This window comes from Leucopleurus acutus (genome assembly GCF_964270905.1).
Source record: "Leucopleurus acutus genome assembly, chromosome: 13".
Taxonomy (NCBI): Eukaryota; Metazoa; Chordata; class Mammalia; order Artiodactyla; family Delphinidae; genus Leucopleurus; species Leucopleurus acutus.
In genome coordinates this window covers 72,604,694-72,622,960 of record NC_139155.1, presented here as the reverse complement: position 1 = coordinate 72,622,960, position 18,267 = coordinate 72,604,694, and the positions used below count along the sequence as shown (strand labels likewise).

General features: G+C 46.3%; 1 protein-coding gene across 5 annotated transcripts in view; it reads right to left on the bottom strand.

Moving 5' to 3' along the window:
• The window catches only part of ACACB (acetyl-CoA carboxylase beta), a 122,063-nt gene that overhangs the window by 63,043 nt on the left and 40,753 nt on the right, over nucleotides 1-18,267 (bottom strand). For all 5 annotated transcript variants that reach the window (XM_082853242.1, XM_082853244.1, XM_082853246.1 and 2 more), the window contains 11 exons: nucleotides 16,494-16,626; nucleotides 14,365-14,503; nucleotides 11,579-11,688; nucleotides 11,283-11,364; nucleotides 10,031-10,129; nucleotides 8,929-9,038; nucleotides 8,724-8,834; nucleotides 5,561-5,770; nucleotides 5,102-5,272; nucleotides 2,728-2,889; nucleotides 730-893 (listed from right to left, as the gene is read on the bottom strand). In XM_082853242.1, the coding sequence (XP_082709368.1) occupies nucleotides 730-893; nucleotides 2,728-2,889; nucleotides 5,102-5,272; nucleotides 5,561-5,770; nucleotides 8,724-8,834; nucleotides 8,929-9,038; nucleotides 10,031-10,129; nucleotides 11,283-11,364; nucleotides 11,579-11,688; nucleotides 14,365-14,503; nucleotides 16,494-16,626 (1,491 nt within the window). The remainder of the gene's footprint in view (nucleotides 1-729; nucleotides 894-2,727; nucleotides 2,890-5,101; nucleotides 5,273-5,560; nucleotides 5,771-8,723; nucleotides 8,835-8,928; nucleotides 9,039-10,030; nucleotides 10,130-11,282; nucleotides 11,365-11,578; nucleotides 11,689-14,364; nucleotides 14,504-16,493; nucleotides 16,627-18,267) is intronic.

Sequence of the window (18,267 nt, the reverse complement as noted above, 5' to 3'; positions counted from 1 at the left end):
TGAAATGTCTTTCACTCTAGAAGACACCTCCACAAGAATGTTTAATTTTACAAACTGAACTGGTGCTTACCTTTTTGTTCCCAGGTCAAGGCAGGAGAAATGTTAAGATGAGGGGGTTTGGATCACTAATTTTTAGGGAAATGCAAATCAAAACTACAGTGAGGTACCACCTCACATGGGTCAGAATGGCCATCATTAAACAGTCTACAAATAAGAAATGCTAGAGCGGGTGTGGAGAAAAGGGAAACCCTCCTACACTGTTGGTGGGAATGTAAGTTGGTGCAGCCACTGTGGGAAACAGTATGGAGGTTCCTCAGAAAACTAAAAATAAAATTACTATAAGATCTAGCAATCCCACTCCCGGGCATATATCTGGACAAAACTCCAATTTAAAAAGATACATGGGGCTTCCCTTGTGGCGCAGTGGTTGAGAGTCCGCCTGCCGATGCAGGGGACACGGGTTCGTGCCCCGGTCCGGGAAGATCCCACATGGGCCCGTGAGCCATGGCCGCCGAGCCTGCGCGTCCGGAGCCTGTGCTCCGCAACGGGAGAGGCCACAACAGTGAGAGGCCCACGTACCGCAAAAAAAAAAATTAATAAAATAAAATAAAATAAAATAGGATCTGCTCCCCATCTCCTAAAGTGCTGCTACATCTGAAGCAGCAGGTTAATTTTTAGTTTCTCAAAGGGAGGGAGGGAGGGAAGGAAGGGAGGCAGGGAGATACTGACGAAATGGCCTCTTCCCGGTTCTCTCCCCAGGAGAAGCAGTGCCCAAACTGGGAATCGGCAAATTCATGTAAGCCTCCAGTGGCAGCCACGCTGAAATAACCCCACACGTTCTTGCTGCTGCGGAAATTCAACTCCTGGACCGTTCCAGAGCTCGGCTTAAACCCCTGGAGCCCAGACAGAAAAAGCAAAATGGAAGAAATAGTTACTCCAGATATATTTTCATCAGAATTAAATCCTAGGAAAACCCAAGAGCCCCGCCCCCCCACACCCAAGAGCTTAGCGTGACGAATAAAACACTGATACTTCTCACTAGGGGTGCAGGTGTTTCCAGGTGAGCACGTCAATGTGTGTCATTTTTACTTAAAAAAAAAAAAAAGTCAAAAAACCACCACCAAGTGGGACCGGTGACCACTGATGGAGCTGAGCGAAGGTACATACTGATTTTAAATGTTTGCCATTGTTGATAATAAAAAGTGTAAATAAAAGAGGAGTTGGCGGGATTTCCCTGGTGGTCCAGTGGTTAAGACTCCACGCTTCCACTGCAGGGGCCACGGGTTCAATCCCTGGTCAGGGAGCTAAGATCCCACATGCTGTGCGGCGCAGCCAAAAAAAAAAAGAGGAGTTGGATTTCCAATTCCAGATTATGAAAATTTCAGCAGGTAAGGAAATCCAGTGTTAGCCCTTGCTGATGCTAACACACACATAATTCCCTTTGCGGGGATGACCCATCCCCTTCTGAGTATAACTGTGGTAAAGGGAGGGGTGGGTTGGATCTTCTTGCTGGGATTAGAACCCTTGAAGCTTGTGATGGAGGCATTCGTTTTGGCAGACATGCCTGGATGCAAGAGATGGAAAGTTCCAGGTGCCTGGGCTATTTCTACATGTGATCCTCCATCCTCCCAGGCACCTGTGAACAAGGCATCAGCCCTCTGAAAATTTCCCCTTTTGCTTGTCCACCATCAGAACTGACTGTTCACCTGCAGCCAAAGATCCCAAACTAATACAGTCACCATAGTTTAAAATTCTTTCATTAAAAAGGTGGGGGTGGGGTGGGAGGACTTCCCTGGTGGCGCAGTGGTTAAGAATCTGCCTGCCAATGCAGGGGACATGGGTTCGAGCCCTGGTCCGGGAAGATCCCACATGCCGCAGAGCAACTAAGCCCGTGCGCCACAACTACTGAGCCTGTGCTCTAGAGCCCACGTGCCACAACTACTGAAGCCCGCGAGCCTAGAGCCCGTGCTCTGCAACAAGAGAAGCCACCACAATGAGAAGCCCGCGCACCGCAACGAAGAGTAGCCCCTGCTCTCCACAACTAGAGGAAGCCCAGGCACAGCAACGAAGATCCAGTGCAGCCGAAAATAAATAAATAAATTTACCAAAAAAAAAAAGGTGGGGGGGGGGTAAAATAAAAAACCCCAAACCTCTCTTATCCCAAATTTCTTAAATGTAGTTATTAAACAACTAAATTGTGGTGGGTTATGGAGATTATGTGACCATCAACTGTCAGTAAGCATGTAAACTTGATAGATGCCAGCTGGTTGGTATCTCAAGGCACAGTAGGAACAAGTCACATAGGGACTCCTTAGAATGAACTAGATTGTATGTTGCAGCAAAAAGTTCATGGGGCCAGAAATCCAAGGGCCTGTGCTCTAAACCTGGCTGTTTGTCCCAAAGATGGACGTGGTCTATAAAGTCCACCAGTGGGCCTTGGCCATGGCCTCACCAAGTCCCGGGTGTGAAGGTGGTCACCCCAACCTCTCGAGCTGTAATGTGGGGTCACAATGCCCAGCGGCAGGGCTGTCATGTAACTGACATAAGAAGGCATCTGCCTGGTACCTGGGACACATCACATGTGGATAAACTGTGGCATGTCCCTTCCCGCATCCCTGCGTCCTCGCCTATAAACTGTGAACCTGGGTGTCTCAGCAGGCTAAGGTTCGAGGTCTGCCACACGCTGAGAGGTCGGAGATGGTGGAAACTCAGGGCCCTCAGACTTGCCTCATCTGGGTTTTCGCTGGTGATTCTGGCCGCAATGACGTGGCCTCGGGCGATGGGAGGGTTGGAAGGGGTCTCAAAAGAAATGGGCGTCACCCCCCATGGGGACTCTCCATAGAGAAGCCGGATATCCTTCAGCCGGTGCAGAGGCACGCCCATGGCGATCTGAAATCAAGAAATCCATCCCAAAAGAGGGTCAGTCCCCAAACGTGGAGGCCAGTGCTAGAGGCGATGCAGGTGGTGGTAGGGGGTGAATGATTTCGGATATACTGAGCTCCTCCTGTGCCCACCAGACCGGGCGACATGGTGGAGGGGGGGCACGGAGACAGAAAGACAGATGGCTTGACCCTGCCCCCAAGGAGTGAACTGTGTGGCTGGGAAAAGAAGCGACAGCCACAGAACAACATCGCAAGCATCAAATAAAAGTTACAGATCCTTAGCGCTGTGGAAGGAGTGGGGGAATGGTGGTGTCCAGCTGCAGAGTCAAAGAAGGTTTTGTGAAGGACACCGGGAAAGCTGGGCTGGAGGACCAAGTGAAAAACAGACAGTGACGGACACCAGGTGAACCAAAAGATCAAACTGAATCTGCTGGGTCTTTGGATGTGACACACTAAAAGGGACCCAATGGTACCTGTGTAATATCCTGCCAAAGTGTTTAAGTGACTTCCAGCAGGAAGAAATGACCAGGCAAATCCAAATGGAAGGACATTCTGCCTGAACACTTCACAAATGTCAACATCCAGGACAAAAAAATAAGACTGGGGAACGGTTCCAGATTAAAGAGATTAGGAGACATGAAAATGGAAAGGGATGTATGGGTCCTGGATTGGATCCTGGACTTGAAAAACAAAGGACAGCAACAAATTATTGGGACAACAGGGAAAACTTTCATATAGACAGTAAGTAACATTAGATAGGTAAGTGGAGGGTGTCAAAGCTCTATTTCTGGAGTGGGGCGATCCTATCACGGTATTATTCCCAGGAGGTTCTCATCTGAAAGAGTTAGAGGCAAAGTGGCATGAAGTTCAAGCCAAAACATCTCTCAAAAGGTTGAGCGAAGAAAAAACAAAAATTATACAAAAACACTAATAGAGAGAGAGGAAGCAAATGTGGTCAGATGCTAACAAGTGGTGGACCGAGGTGCAGGGTATGGGTGTTAATTGTATTATTTTTGCAACTTTTTTGAAATTTTTCAAACTGAAAAAAATAAACAAAATAAAAAACGGAATAAAAACTCTGGGAGGATTTTTAAGAAATTAAAGTTAAATTCTAATTAAATCAAAGTAAAACTAATTAAATTAAATTTTCAGTTAATGAAATTTAATCAAAATTTAAATTTTTAAAAATTTAAAAGAAATTTTCAAGAAAGAAAGAAAGGGAGGAAGGAAGGAGATATTAATTAAAAAATGAAAGAGTTTCTGTTAATGCAAGAGTTCCTAACTCTGGGTGACATGTTCTTAGCAGGGGTGAGCCCAAGAGGGCAAACATTTGTTCTTGGGGGTGAAAATAATCTTACTCTTTCTATGTACAGGCAGACCTTGGAGATATTGGGGGTTGAATTCCGACCACCACAATAAAGCGAATATTGCAATAAAGCAAGTCACACAAATTTTTTGGATTCCCAGCACATATAAAAGTTCCATTTACACTATACTGTAGTCTATTGAGTGTGCGATAGCAGTATGTCTGAAAGAACAATGTGCGCACCTTAAATAAAAAATACTTTATTGCTAAAAAATGCTAATCATCACCTGAGCCTTCAGAGAGTCTTAATCTTTTTGCTAGTGGAGGGTTTGAGATATTGCAAGAATTAGCAAAATGTGACACGGACACGAAACAAGCAAATGCTGCTGGAAAAATGGCACCATTATAACTTGCTCGACACAGGTTGCCACAAAGCTTCAATTTGTAAAACAAAAACAAAAAATGCAATAAAGCAAAGTGCAATAAAACAAGGTATGCCTGTATAACGCACAGCTATATCTACAGTATCCAAACCGATATACAGTATATCTGTGATATTAACATTTCATAGGGGAGAAATTAGGGGCGGAAATGTCTAAAAGGGCTCCATGAGGAGGCTGTGATGAAAAAAAGGTCTATGAATGGGTACTGGGGAGGTCTACAAATGCTCCCAAATTGTATAAAATAGATTTTTCCAGGGTGAAGGGCCATGGCTTTTGCCAGTTTCTCCAAGGGCTACATGGCCAGACGAAGGTGACAAACCACTGCATGGCTCTCCGTGCTACCCACACATTAAAACAGTCCCTCCCCAGGACACCAGCCAAGAGACGAGCAGGGAGGTCTAATCTGAGCAGGACAGGGGATCCCCACTCTGGGCAGAAGAAGCCCCAGGGTTCGGAGCCCATTTCCTTGCCTGTAGCTGGGCGGCCGGCAGGTTGACATCGGCGATCATTTCCGTGCAGGGATGTTCCACCTGCAGGCGGGGATTCAGCTCCAAGAAGTGGAAGCTGCCATCCTGGCTGTAGAGGTATTCAACGGTCCCCGCACTCACGTAGCCCACGGTCTTGGCCAGGCGCACGGCACACTGCAGAGAGACGGAGGTGGGCGAGGGGCTTCCAGCGGTTTTCTCGGGGAAAACGTACTAGCTCCCTCACTAAAGGCAGGCTGAGGACCTGCTGTGTGTAAACTGCCTTGGGACCTCTGAGATCGTACTCCAGTAACCCCGTGTGAGGCTGAAATCATCTCCACGATGGGCCCCCCCACGCCAATTGGTCTCCTCTTGGACACCCACCCCACTTTGGCAACTTGGACTCTTGAGAGCTCTTGATGGTTCTGAGCTGAGATGCCTCCCCCCGAACTCCCCAGAGCCCACCTGCTCCATGATCTCGAACACGGCTGGCGTGGCAATGGTGGCCGGCGCCTCCTCTATGATCTTCTGATGCCTCCGCTGGATGGAACAGTCGCGCCCAAACAAGGACACGGCGTTCCCATACTGGTCAGCGAGGAGCTGGACCTCCAGGTGATGGGCGTGCTGGGCCAGCTTCATGAGAAAGACTGGGGAGCCGGGGATCTCGCTCTGCACCTGGGGGGACGGCAGGGTGGCTGGCTCCTCCCTGGGGAAGCAGGACTGGAGCAGGAAGTTCTCCAAAGGGGGCGCAAAACGATGGCAGGGATGCCCGCGGTTTTGCCGATCTTTCAGTTTTACCTCCCTCAAAGACATTACATTATCGTGGTTTTTAAGTCAAATATGTGAAAATACATAAAGCAGAAACTGAAATTCTCCTGCAACAACATCTCCTAAGGATAATATGCTGTTAAGAGTTGGGTACAAATGGGTTTTCTTCTATGCGTACAGAGAAAATGTTTCTTGAAACAAAAATAGAACCAAAACACCCTACTCTGTAGGCTTCTCTTCCTCCCACTTAATTCACTCTCTCAGCTAGCTCTCCTCGGTGGAACCTACAGACCGACTTACTCCATACTTTTAACACCTGACAGGCATTGTCTCATAGGCGTGCTGTCCAGAGACCCTTAAAAATGAGGTAAAAATAAGTGTTCACATGGAATTATTTCTAAGACAAATTCTTTGTAAGAGCAAGTTGCAATAACACATGGGATGATCCCACCTATGTGAAAAATAATAAAACAGAATTATATGAAGGTCTATGTAAAAGTCTATACTACAGTAAAAGTACTGGAAAGAAACCCAGTGGCTAACAGGGGTTACATCTGAGAAGGGGTAAGGGGTTGAGAGGTGATGTTGCGAAAGGGACCTTTCCTTTTTTATTCGTAACGTATTACTGAATTGCCTGAATGTTGACACCGAGAATATTTTCATATTGCACTCATGTAATTAAAAAAAGGAAGCTTGGGGGAGGCTCTGCATGCAGTTGGGGAACAGGGGGGTATATGGGAACTCTGTCCTTTCCACTTAATTTTGCTGTGAATTAAAAACTACCCTAAAGAGTAAAGCCTGTTTTTTAAAAAAAGAAAGAAAAAAGCTTTAAAATCTGTACAACCCCTAAATGCAAGGTAGGATCCAGGACTGGATCCTGAAACAGAAAGGGGATATTAGTGGGGAGAAGTGGGGTGATTCAAATCAAGTCTGGAGTTCACTTAATAGACATGGATTAATGAAATTAATCTCTTCGTTGTGACAATCATGGTACTGTTACAAAAGATGTTAACAATAGGGGAAAGGAGGTGAAGGATAGATGGGGACTCTGTACTGCTGTTGCAACTTTCCCGAAAACATAAATTCTTCCCCCCAAAATACTCCCAAACCAGTACACCCCAATAGGGACATGTGGTAGTGAAACCACCACTTTATATAATACTCACACATGGCCCACAGCTGTATAAACGGTAAACCTTTAGAGAACGCAATTTACTGGTATGTATTTGTCAGTGCATGTAAAGTACATGCTATTTAACTAAATCCTTCTTCCCCCTTTCTTACGGTCTTTACCCAAGAAAATAATTCAGAAGAAGAAAAAGAAGCTAAATATTATTTATAGTATTAACTACCATATTATACTAGAGTGGAACTGTGCATAATAATGAAAGCAAGCTTCACATTTCACAAAAAAGGAAACGTTTGATAAATGAGACAATGGCCACATAGGGAGTGCTGTGCAATCGTCAGAATAACTCTAAGGACTGGACAGGGTAAAACTGTTTATGATCCACAATTTGAAATTTTTTAAACGTAGAACAAAATACTGTGTAGGCCAAAGACAACTCTTTAAAATATACATGTGAATATTTTGTAATAACCTATAAGAGGAAAGAATGTGAAAAAGAAGAGATATATATGTATAACTGAATCACTTCGCTGTACACCTGAAACATCGTACATCACTATACTTCAATAAAAAACTAAAAATTTAAATAATAAAATAAACTAAATATACACGTGAGCAAGGTCTACAAGAAAGCCTAGAAATATTAAAATAGTTGGGTTCAGAACGGGAAGATTACCGGTATGAATTTTTATAAACATTGCCAACAATGGGCATAACGGGTTTTTCTTTAATCTATAGTTAGGTGACCTTTTAAAAAAATTTTTAATTGAAGTATAGTTGATTTACTCTATCATGTATGTTTCAAGTGTACAGCACAGCAATTCAGTGTTTTTTGTGTTTTTAATTTTATTTTTGGCTGCATTGGGTCTTTGTTGATGCGCACAAACTCTCTCTAGTTGCAGTGAGCGGGGGCTACTCGTTGTGGTGCGCGGGCTTCTCACTGCGGTGACCTCTATTGTTCTGGAGCACGGGCTCTAGGTGCACGGGCTTCAGTAGTTGTGGCGCACAGGCTTAGTTGCTCCGCGGCATTCGGGATCTTCCCAGACCAGGGCTTGAACCCGTGTCCCCTGCATTGGCAGGTGGATTCTTAACCACTGTGCCACCAGAGAAGCCCAACTCAGTTTTATATGTACATTTTTTTCTCTTTCAGATTCTTTTCCCTTATAGGTTATTACATAATATTAAGTATAGTTCCCATGCTATACAGTAGGCCCTTGTTGGTTATCTATTTTATACGTAGTAGTGTGTATATGTTAATCCCAGGCTCCTAATTTATCCCTTCCCCCACCCCCTGCGTATGTTTTAAAAGTGGAAAACCAGCTACAAATAAGTAAATATACGATTCGTTCAGACAATAAAAATCAATTGTCTAGAAATGTTAGAAATACTGAAACTGCTAAAATGTACAAACTATCCCATCTCTCGATAGACAAATATTGACACAAACAGATATTCTCACAAACAGATACCTCTGAAATCCTTTAGAGACACACTGATTCATAGAATCAAACCATCTTAAGGACACAGTGTACAGATCAACAAAAACCTTGGACTTCTGCGAGAAAAACTGTATACATTTGTTTTGCAACACAACACAGCAATATTGCAGCTCCCGCAAGTGTCCTCTTGATTGTGACACAATAATGTTAGTGGAAAGAATCTGGTGGCCACCAACTGAATAAACACAGTTCCCAAAGACACATGGAAAAATACGCAGCGCGAACAGCTCACTTGTCTGAAAAGTATTGGGAAGTCCTCAGCAGTCTCCACCTTCCGGATGCCTTTCCCTCCACCGCCTTCAGAAGCTTTGATCATCAAGGGAAAACCAATTTTTTCTGCTGCCTGGGGGCAAAGGACAAACAGACCACTTTAGAGGTTTCCGCTGCTACCAGGATGACAAGAAGGTTCTGGCACCTGACCCCCCAGGAGTGTTTACCTCCAAGCCCTCATCGACATCTTTCACGCAACCATCGTTGTAAATGTACTCTGGGACGCTGATCCTTTGCCCCTGCTGCAGACTATCTTCCGTCCACTCCACCGTCAGACCTGGAGGGTCACAAAGAAAACTGAATCTTCCCCAAAAGAGCATAGACACGACACAGAAACACAGGGCCTCTTCCCACCAAAGCCACTCTAGACCTGGCCTCTGGACCAGCAGAATTCAGACACAGCCCTTCAGCTTCCTGCAGTGGATTTTAATTTCCTTAAGGACTGACTCAACCCTGAATGGGAAACCAAGCTTAAGAAAATTCAGACTGAGTCTACCAAGAACAGCCATATTAACCTGAATCCAAAAAAATCCCAACTCCAGCTCTACCCTATGGAGTCATTCGTATGTGAATCATTACTTTCCAAAACCCTGTGAAGATTAAAAAACAAAAACAGAAACAAACTTTTCATTCTAAATTTAAAATTCAATCTTTGGAGGAAAAAAATCAAACTGAGTAAGAAACTCTTGAGACGTTTTTCCTGTTTATTTTTTTAATTTATCCTAGAAATTCCACTTTTAGGAATTTATCCTAAGGACGTGATTAAAATGGACATAGAGAGTTAGGTACAGGACTATCAAAGCTTTTAATATTTTCAAAATTAGAAAAAAATTCGTCGGAAACAACCTAAATGTATAGCTATAGAGGATTGTTAAGTCAATTACGGTACATCTGTATAATATAGTCCTATGCAGGCATTTTAAATGTTGTAAAGTGTATTTACTGACATAGAAAGATTAGTGAGAAAAAACAAGTCACAAACTATTAAATGTAAGAGCTCTGGTTTTTTAAAGGATGTGCCTAGAAAAAAGGCTGGAACAATATAACAAATGATCAAAACCGGGTCAGTCGATTATAAAGGATTTCTATTTCTTCTTCTGTACTTCTCCTAGTTTCTAAGTTGTCTACAATGACATAGGACCACTTTCATGATCATTTAAAAATTTTTTAATGAAAGAATTAAAAAACTATACTCCTGTCACTCCCTCTGCTCACATTAGCAAGATTGGGCCCAGGAGTTCCCCCGATGTGAGGTTCAGGGTCCCTTACCGCTTCCGCTCCAGGGCAGTGTTGGGATCTGCAGCGTCTGGGCCACGATGGTGGAGGCGATCTTGTCTCCCAGTGCCCACATGGCCTCGCTGGGAGGGCCTGAGGGATTGGGGCAAAGGGGAAGGCAGACTCAAGTCAGCCACAAGGCCCTGGAAGCCAGGTGCCAACCAGGTGCACAAAGAAAAGTCCCCAAGTCTCAGCTTCCAAGGATTTAACATCAAGTTGGGGAAGAAAAAAATCTATTAGTCTGCTACTTTACCAGTCAACTTTCAATACATGTGGATTGTAAACATGATTTACAACCTAAGCTCTGTGGCCTATACAAAGTTCACTAGCAAAAAGCTAGACCAAGGGGGCAAGCCAGCACCTCAAAACACTAGACCACGCAAACTTTTTCTATAACGAGCCATAAGCAATACATAAATGAATGGGCAGGGCCATGTTTCAATAAAACTTTATTTACAAAAGCAGGCAGTAGGCCAGATTTGGCCTGGGCTGTAGTTAGCTGGCTCTGGGGCTGGATCATCAATCTCCAGAATTAAACATGAGAGATAATGAGAGTCCCATGTGACAGCCAATCAGAGGTCATGGACAAAGAATACATCAGCGAGCACAGGTCACCAGGCAGACCCTTAGGTGAATATCAGGTATTGACTTAGCACCAAGCTGCTTTATATGTGAGTCTGGGCTGTGGGCCCAGAGATAAGGAGCAGCAATAGGGATTTATTGGGGATGGTAAATGATTCCTATCACACGTAACAGATAGTGTAACTGAGCAAAGTTTACAAATTTCAAATCCAAATCCTGAAACAAACAGATGCCATAGACAATAAGTATCATTTTACCTAATAAGTAGTAGAGATGACAGGCTCTGGTCCCAAGGGGTGAGGGCATTCCAAAGGTCTGAGAACAGCCCAGGAAAAGGTGTGGCCTTATCAGAAAGGTTTCCAAACCTAGTTAGAAATCTGAACATGACTGGTATCTCAGTGCCAACAGGAACACCAGCAGAGGGTTCTGCTTGCCCGGCATTATTCTGCTGTGGTATCCATGGTAATAGCGCCTATTTCCCTGGGCTGGCCGACCTATCCATGTGACCTCCCACCCCTGGATTCATTTGCTCCTGACCATGAAAGTGTGATGTGGGGATATCAAACTGGTCCCCTCCTTACAGGGCTGTATTAAAGAGAATCTGACCCACTGAGCATCCCATCAACACCCCAATTCCCACGCATCTGATGGAGGCGCACTCTACCTAAGAAAGCAATCTCGTGCTTGTGTAGGAGCTCCGGAAGTTTGGGGTTTTCAGAAGCATGGCCCCAGCCAGCCCACACCGCCTGCAAACACAAAGAGGCATGAACAAAGGTCTTTCTTCAAGAACCCGCCTCCCATCACACCCCAGAAGCTCTTTGCTGGGTCACATCAGCCCGGGATTTCAGGGTCTCCTAGGACCCAGCTCCTTCATCCCTTCCAAACTGTGGAATCAGGTTGCTCCAGAGCTCAGGGCATCACCCCCGCCGTGGGTAGACTGGGGTGTCGCATCTGACTTACCTGCACGGGGATCCTCTTGGCAATGTCCACAATCAGCTCCACGTTGGCATAATTGTTGTTGTTGGGCCCTCCTGGGACGGGGACATACTGATCTGCCATCTTGATATACTCTGGGATTAAACAGGAGAGAAAAGAAAAGAAGGGCTGGGCTTCCCTGGTGGCGCAGTGGTTAAGAGTCCACCTGCCGATGCAGGGGACACGGGTTCATGCCCTGGTCCGGGAGGATCCCACATGCCGTGGAGTGGCTGGGCCCGTGAGCCATGGCTGCTGAGCCTGCACGTCCGGAGCACCGCAACAGGAGAGGCCACAACAGTGAGAGGCCCGCGTAACCGCAAAAAAAAAAAAAAAAAAAGAAGGGCTGAGAGACTGAAGTCGAGGACAGGACATCTGCAGGATGCAACCACGCACCAATACGGAAAGGATAACCATGAAGATTCTAGGGCAACAATGGACAAATGTATATGACAGCTCAAAGAAAACTGAGTATGACTTTAATCATGTGAAAATATATGTGTATCTGGGGACTTCCCTGGCAGTCCAGTAGTTAAGACTCTGTGCTTCCAATGCAGGGGGTGTGGTTCGACCCCTGGTCGGGGAGCTAAGATCCCACATGCCTCATGGCCAAAAAAACCCAAAACATAAACAATAGATACTTAAAAAAAAAAAAAAAAAGAAAACACATGGGTGTCTGGACAAGGCCTGGAAGGCAACAAAAAAGAAGGAAACAAGCTATCAAGATAGTCGGATTAGGGCTTCCCTGGTGGTGCAGTGGTTGAGAATCTGCCTGCCAATGCAAGGGACACGGGTTCGAGGCCTGGTCTGGGAGGATCCCACATGCCGCGGAGCGGCTGGGCCCGTGAGCCATGGCCGCTGAGCCTGCGCGTCCGGAGCCTCTGCTCTGCAACAGGAGAGGCCACAGCAGTGAGAGGCCCGTGTACCCCAAAACAACAAAACAAAAAAAACAACACATAACAAAATCTACCATCTAATCATTTTTGAAGTGTACAGCTCAGTACTGTCGAGTATTCACATTGTTGTGAAACAAATCTCCAGAACTTTTTCATCTCACGCATCTCAAACTCGATACCCATAAAATGACAATTCCCCATCCCCCTCCCCGAAGCCCCTGGCAACCACCATTCTACTTTCTGTCTCTATGAATCTGACTACTCTCGGTGCCCCATATAAGTGGAATCATAGAGCATTTGACTGGCTTATTTCACTGAGCATAATGTCCTCAAGGTTCATCCCTGCTGTAACATGAGACAGGATTTCCTTCCTTTTCAAAGCTGAATACAATACAATGTTTTGATTTAAAAATATTCATGTTCTTTAAAACCAGAATCCCACTTCTAGAAATATGTTCTAAGGAAACACTCATCGACGAGGCCAAAGACTTATGTAAGAGGGTGTTCACGGGGCAGTGTTCTGAACTGTGAAAAGCTAGACTCAATCAAAAGTTGGGAGTTGGTACATCTGTACTATGAAATTCTTGAAGACCTGAAAAGAAATGATGTCGAACTTTATGTGCAGACTTGGAAAGAAACTCGAGAGCCATGCTTCCTTCTGGGCCCGCCGGCCTCTGATGTTTACCGAACACGTTGTGCTGGCGACTGGAGAGGTCCCAGAGATTATAAAGCGAGAAGTCAGACCATGACCCTCTCCTCACTGAATTTTACTATCATGTTGGAGAAGATAAACAAGAGACAGACATGATAACTACAGGGTGTGAACAGCACCGGGGCTCTCTGATAGCGCTGCCCAGGAGGACTATGAGACCCAAGTCGTGCGTGGAGGGGTGGAGACCTGCTGTACAAAGAGCTTCAGGGAAGCACTGCCAGCAGAAGGTCCAGAACATTCCAAGCCTCTGCAACAGGAAAGAGCGAGGCCAAAACTGACGAGGCCAGTGTGACTGGGGCCCAGGGATGGATGTCTAGAGGTGGGAGATGGGGGTCCAGGAGGCCAGCAGTGGCCAAGTCATGTGGGCCTTAATTGGCCTGAGTGAGGTTCTGGAATTTTAGCCTGAGCACGATGGGAGACCCGACAGCCTAAGGCTGTGGACTCAGCCCAGTGTTTCAAGCCCACCTGCATCACATACTGGTTGCATGACCCCGGGCAAGTGAGTTATACGCTCATGCCTCGATTATCTCATCTGTAAAATGGGGCTAACAAGGAAACCTGTCCTCACTGTAGTGAGCAAAAAGGAGGCCACGTCTGTGCAGAGCAGAGCCGAGGGCCTGAACTCTGGGGAGCCTCAGGGGGCTGAGGTAGCTGGTGCTGGACACAGGAGGGGCTGATGGGACCTGAGCTGTGTTTTTAAAAGATCTGTTTGGCTGCTGTGTGCAGGGTCTGTAAAGGGATACAATTGTTCAGGGAAAAAAGCAAATTGTCCTATAGTTATTAACAGAATGATCAATGGTAACAGACATGGAGAGGTAAAGAAATAGAAAAATGAAGGAATGACTGAAAAACAGTACATACAAGTGCAAGAAGAAAACATATGGAGGAAGAAACACCAACCTACTGTAACATTTCTCAAAGGCGAGATTTCCGCTTTGCATGTTAAGCACTTGCATTTTTATAAGACATATGGGTCACTCTTGTTGTCAGCAGAAATTTTAATTAAATAAAGAAAGGGGAAATAAACACGAGCTCAGGAGAGGTCCCCTGCGATGCTGTTTGGGGTCCAGGATGGACTTGGCCCAGGTGGGGTGAAGGAGGTGAGCGCAGGTAAGGACGCGGGGACGTGGCAGAGGGGAAGAAAGTCAGGGCCCAAGTATCAATACCTGCGTTGGCTTTGAGGTCCTCGGGGGTTACCAAGACTACAAACCGGATGGCCCGCTCATTTCGGAACATCTCATAGGCCCACCTACGGATGGAGCGCATACATTTCACGGCGGCGATACCATTGTTGGCGATGAGCACCTGGACAGGGGAAAACGAGGGAGGGGCCAGAGCTGCACATCTACCTGTGCTGGAGGCCGAGTGCTGCCCCAGGGTTCATCTCACCTCTGTGAGCCTCCCACGGCCCCTCTTCGTAGTTCTATGGCACTCAGCCCAGCACAGAGCAGGTACTTAAAGTCTGCTGGATGCATGAACGGATGACCCAATGGATGGATGGTTGAATGCATGATGGGAGGATGGATGACCAGGTGGATGGACGGATGGATGAATGAGTGTTGATTCCTCTGTTTGGCACCATCATGTTCATGTAACGTTGTTTGAGCGTTTAGTATGCACCAAGCTACAGTACAGGGTACTTTACCGGCCCCATTTCATTTCAACCTCACAACAGCCCTTTGAAAGAGGTTGTATTTGTATCACTATTTGGGGTTAAAGACATTAAAACCCAGAGGAGTTAAGGCACTTGCCCAAGATCAAACAGCTAGTAAGTGGCAGAGCTGGGCCCTCCACAGTATGACCTATGCTCTGAACTGTCCCCGGTGACTGCTTCTGTGTCCAGAAGGTTAAAGGTCCCAGATTTGGGAAGGAAGAAAGGCAGTGAGGCTGGCTGTCCCCAGCAACAGAGGGGTCCTAGTTTCAGTTCTCACTGTGTTGTGAACTTGCTGTGTGGCCTTAGGCAGATCCCTTCCCACTCTGTGCTTCATCTTCATATGAGGAGCTCAGACTGGTAAACCTCCTGGTTTGGTCTCTATAAAACCAAGCTCTAGTTTTCTTGTTAAAAAAAAAAAAATTAGGTGTATAGGTTCAAAGCTCCAACTTCTGTACCAAATCCATAATTTTAAGGTCCTTCCATCTCTGACTAATCTTCATGATGGCCCTGAAGGACAAGTCCCGTTGGAGATTTGGGATGTGATCGCCTCTATTTTACAGAAGGGAATGCGAGCCCAGACATCACATCCCGCGAGTGGCCACCGTAGTTTTTGCGTTCCTTTTCGCCTTTCAAAAATGCCTCCCGTGAGTGATGATAGAACGGCTGGGCTATGCTTCCTCAACCTAATTATCAGATCAAGGCTTTGGGGCCGGTCGGGTGGGGGGCGTGTGGGTGTGTGCATTTTCAGCCAGGGAGACTGGTGGCAGCCAGGTTGGGGAACCTATATGAGTCTCTGTGGCTCAATGCTGTACTTAGGATGCTGGGGTGAGGGCATGGGCTCTGGTTTCCAGCTCCGCCACTGATTAGCTGTGAGACCCAGGCAAGCCACTTCCCCTGTCTGGGCCTCAGTTTCCTCATCTGTAAAGTAATACCCACTGACAACGCTGTGGGGATGGTTCAATGAGACACAACAATGTAAGCAGTTAACAGGATGCCTGGCCCAGAGGAGACCCTCAATCAATGGTAGCTGCTGCCGTTGTTGTTGCTGTTATCATTATTATTACCACCCTCAAATAAAATGGAAAAGCAAAAGGCCTTTCAGTCAGACTGAGCTGGGTTCAAGTCCTGACTTCAGCACTTACTACCTACGTGACTTTGGACAACCAGTGTCAGATCCCTGAGCTCTAGCTTCTCCGTGAATACGACAGGAATGATCAAACAGCACGAGGTCAGGGCCTTTACCAGCTAGAACAGGAAACAGTGTGAAAAGCCTTCACAAACCACCAATTTTAGCTGTTTCCTTCCATCCCTGTCATTCTAGTATCTGGGTCTGCTCTCCTGTAAGGAGCTATACCCCTCGAGAGGGCAGGGCTGGGTTTTAGGCTCCCCTCCTAGAAACCCAGAAAGCAGCCCCCTGCACGAAGGGTCTTTGCCTCCCCACCCTTCTCAGAGGCCCCAGTCTCCTCCTCTGTGACACGGGGTCACGCACCTGTCACTTAAGCTGTCGTGAGGGTGAAAATCTGATGAACCCCAGCGCCCAGCCCTTTGCAAGTGCTCACAAAGGGGCAGGACTTTTTCTCTGCAGCCTGAGGCTGGTTGGCCCACCTCACCCCACACCGAGTGCCGGGATCCCATCTGTACCTTCTCGATGACCCGATCCCCCCCAAAGCGCACGACGAACTCGGCAGGGGAAGCCACGGTAAAGTCTCTGTGCAGGTCCGGCTTCTTCTGTTCTCGGCCTCTTCTCGCCAGGTGGAGTCCGGACATGCTGGGCCTGCCAGGGAACAGGACTGACCCGTGAGCAAGCAGGTCTGGGATGCTCGGGGAGGGGGTCGGGCACCCGGCAGCTATGAAATGCACATCCACAGAGAAGCCAAAGCCCACCAGACCCCTGCCGCGTTGCAGTCCCTCTCCGGGGAGCCTGAAACACTTTACTAGGAGACTCGAGAGGTCAGATCACAAATGAAGTAGGAACGACCCCCTGACCTGCTCCAAGCTGCACGATCACATTTTTCATCTTAGAGTCATTCTTACTTTATATGCCCATAATTTAGGAGCTCAAATAATACAAAAAAGCTTAGAACAGGGGTGCAAGTTTATGATCAGGGAAGTTCCCACATTCTAATACTTTACACTTGTTCAACAGTTTGTATCTTTCATGTGCTTTTCTGTACGTGTATATCAAATTTTTTGAAAAAACTGTAAACAAAAAAATGTGTAACAAATAGAGGGTCCTTGCCTCATCCCCCTCTAGAACCCCACCCCAGAGGAAATCACGTTTGACGCTTTCTGGCATTTACACATCTCCACGGTTCTGAACAATATGTGTACATTATCTCGTGAGTCATCCATTTAAGACACCATCCATCTATGAACGTCTTATCTTGACAGATGTGGAATTAGTGCTCTTAAGCAGCCATCCCATCTGCTCCCCTTTCCCCAACCTCTCAATACAGGTACACTGCAATTTGGTAAATTCAGTATTTGGTGTTTTATGAGTCCGGGATCATTATTCACAGGTGAGGGGCTGTGGTATACCAGATGTTCCTTTTTTTATTTCCTGTAATGATTTTTTTTCTTTGACTTGGTTTTCCTTGCATCTGTCGCTAATTCATCTCACTCCTCAGCCTCTTAGTACACGTAAGATAATTGATCAGTTCCATTGTTTTCCATGGACCACATCATTCCTGAAGGCCTCAACTCTCCTTTCATCCAGATGCTGTTCTCTAAACCCCTAGGCAACCATCAACTGGGACTTCCCTTCACTGGCATCCTTAGGATTCCCTTTGCATTTCCTTGGGGTTTGATCCTGAATGAGGGACCACATGGCTCCCTCTTTCTTGATGGACTCCCATGTTTTCCTGGGGTATATCTGCCAGTAGTTTCATCCAGTTAAAAAGATGGTACAATAGCAGGACACATGACAATAATGCCCCCAACATGCCTGTCTTAGCCTGGCTGCATAGGGTTCCCTTGCCACTATCACCTCGGAGACTCCTTTTGGCTCTCTCGGATCCCTTTTTTCTGTCCTCCGTGTCTTGCTCCTCTTTGGTTTACTCTCTTGTTTCAATGGAAGACATCCTTCAGTAGCTTTCTAAGAGAAGGTGTTCAGGGGAGTAAACGTTTTGTGGCCTTGCATGTTCTAAAACTGTCTTCCTCTGCCATCACATTGGACCCGATCATTTGGCTGTGCATGGAATTCTAAGAGGGAAAACCTTCTCCTTTAGAATTTTGGAAGCCTTATGTCACTGTTGTTGTGGCTTCCAAGAATGCTAGAACCAGAGCCATGATGATCCTTGATCCTTTTGTAGGTGACCTGTTTTTTCATAACCAGAAGCTTATAGGATCTTCTCTTTGCCCCAGTATTCTACAATTTTAGGGGATGATTTTAGTGATGCGCTGAGGTGTGTGCCTA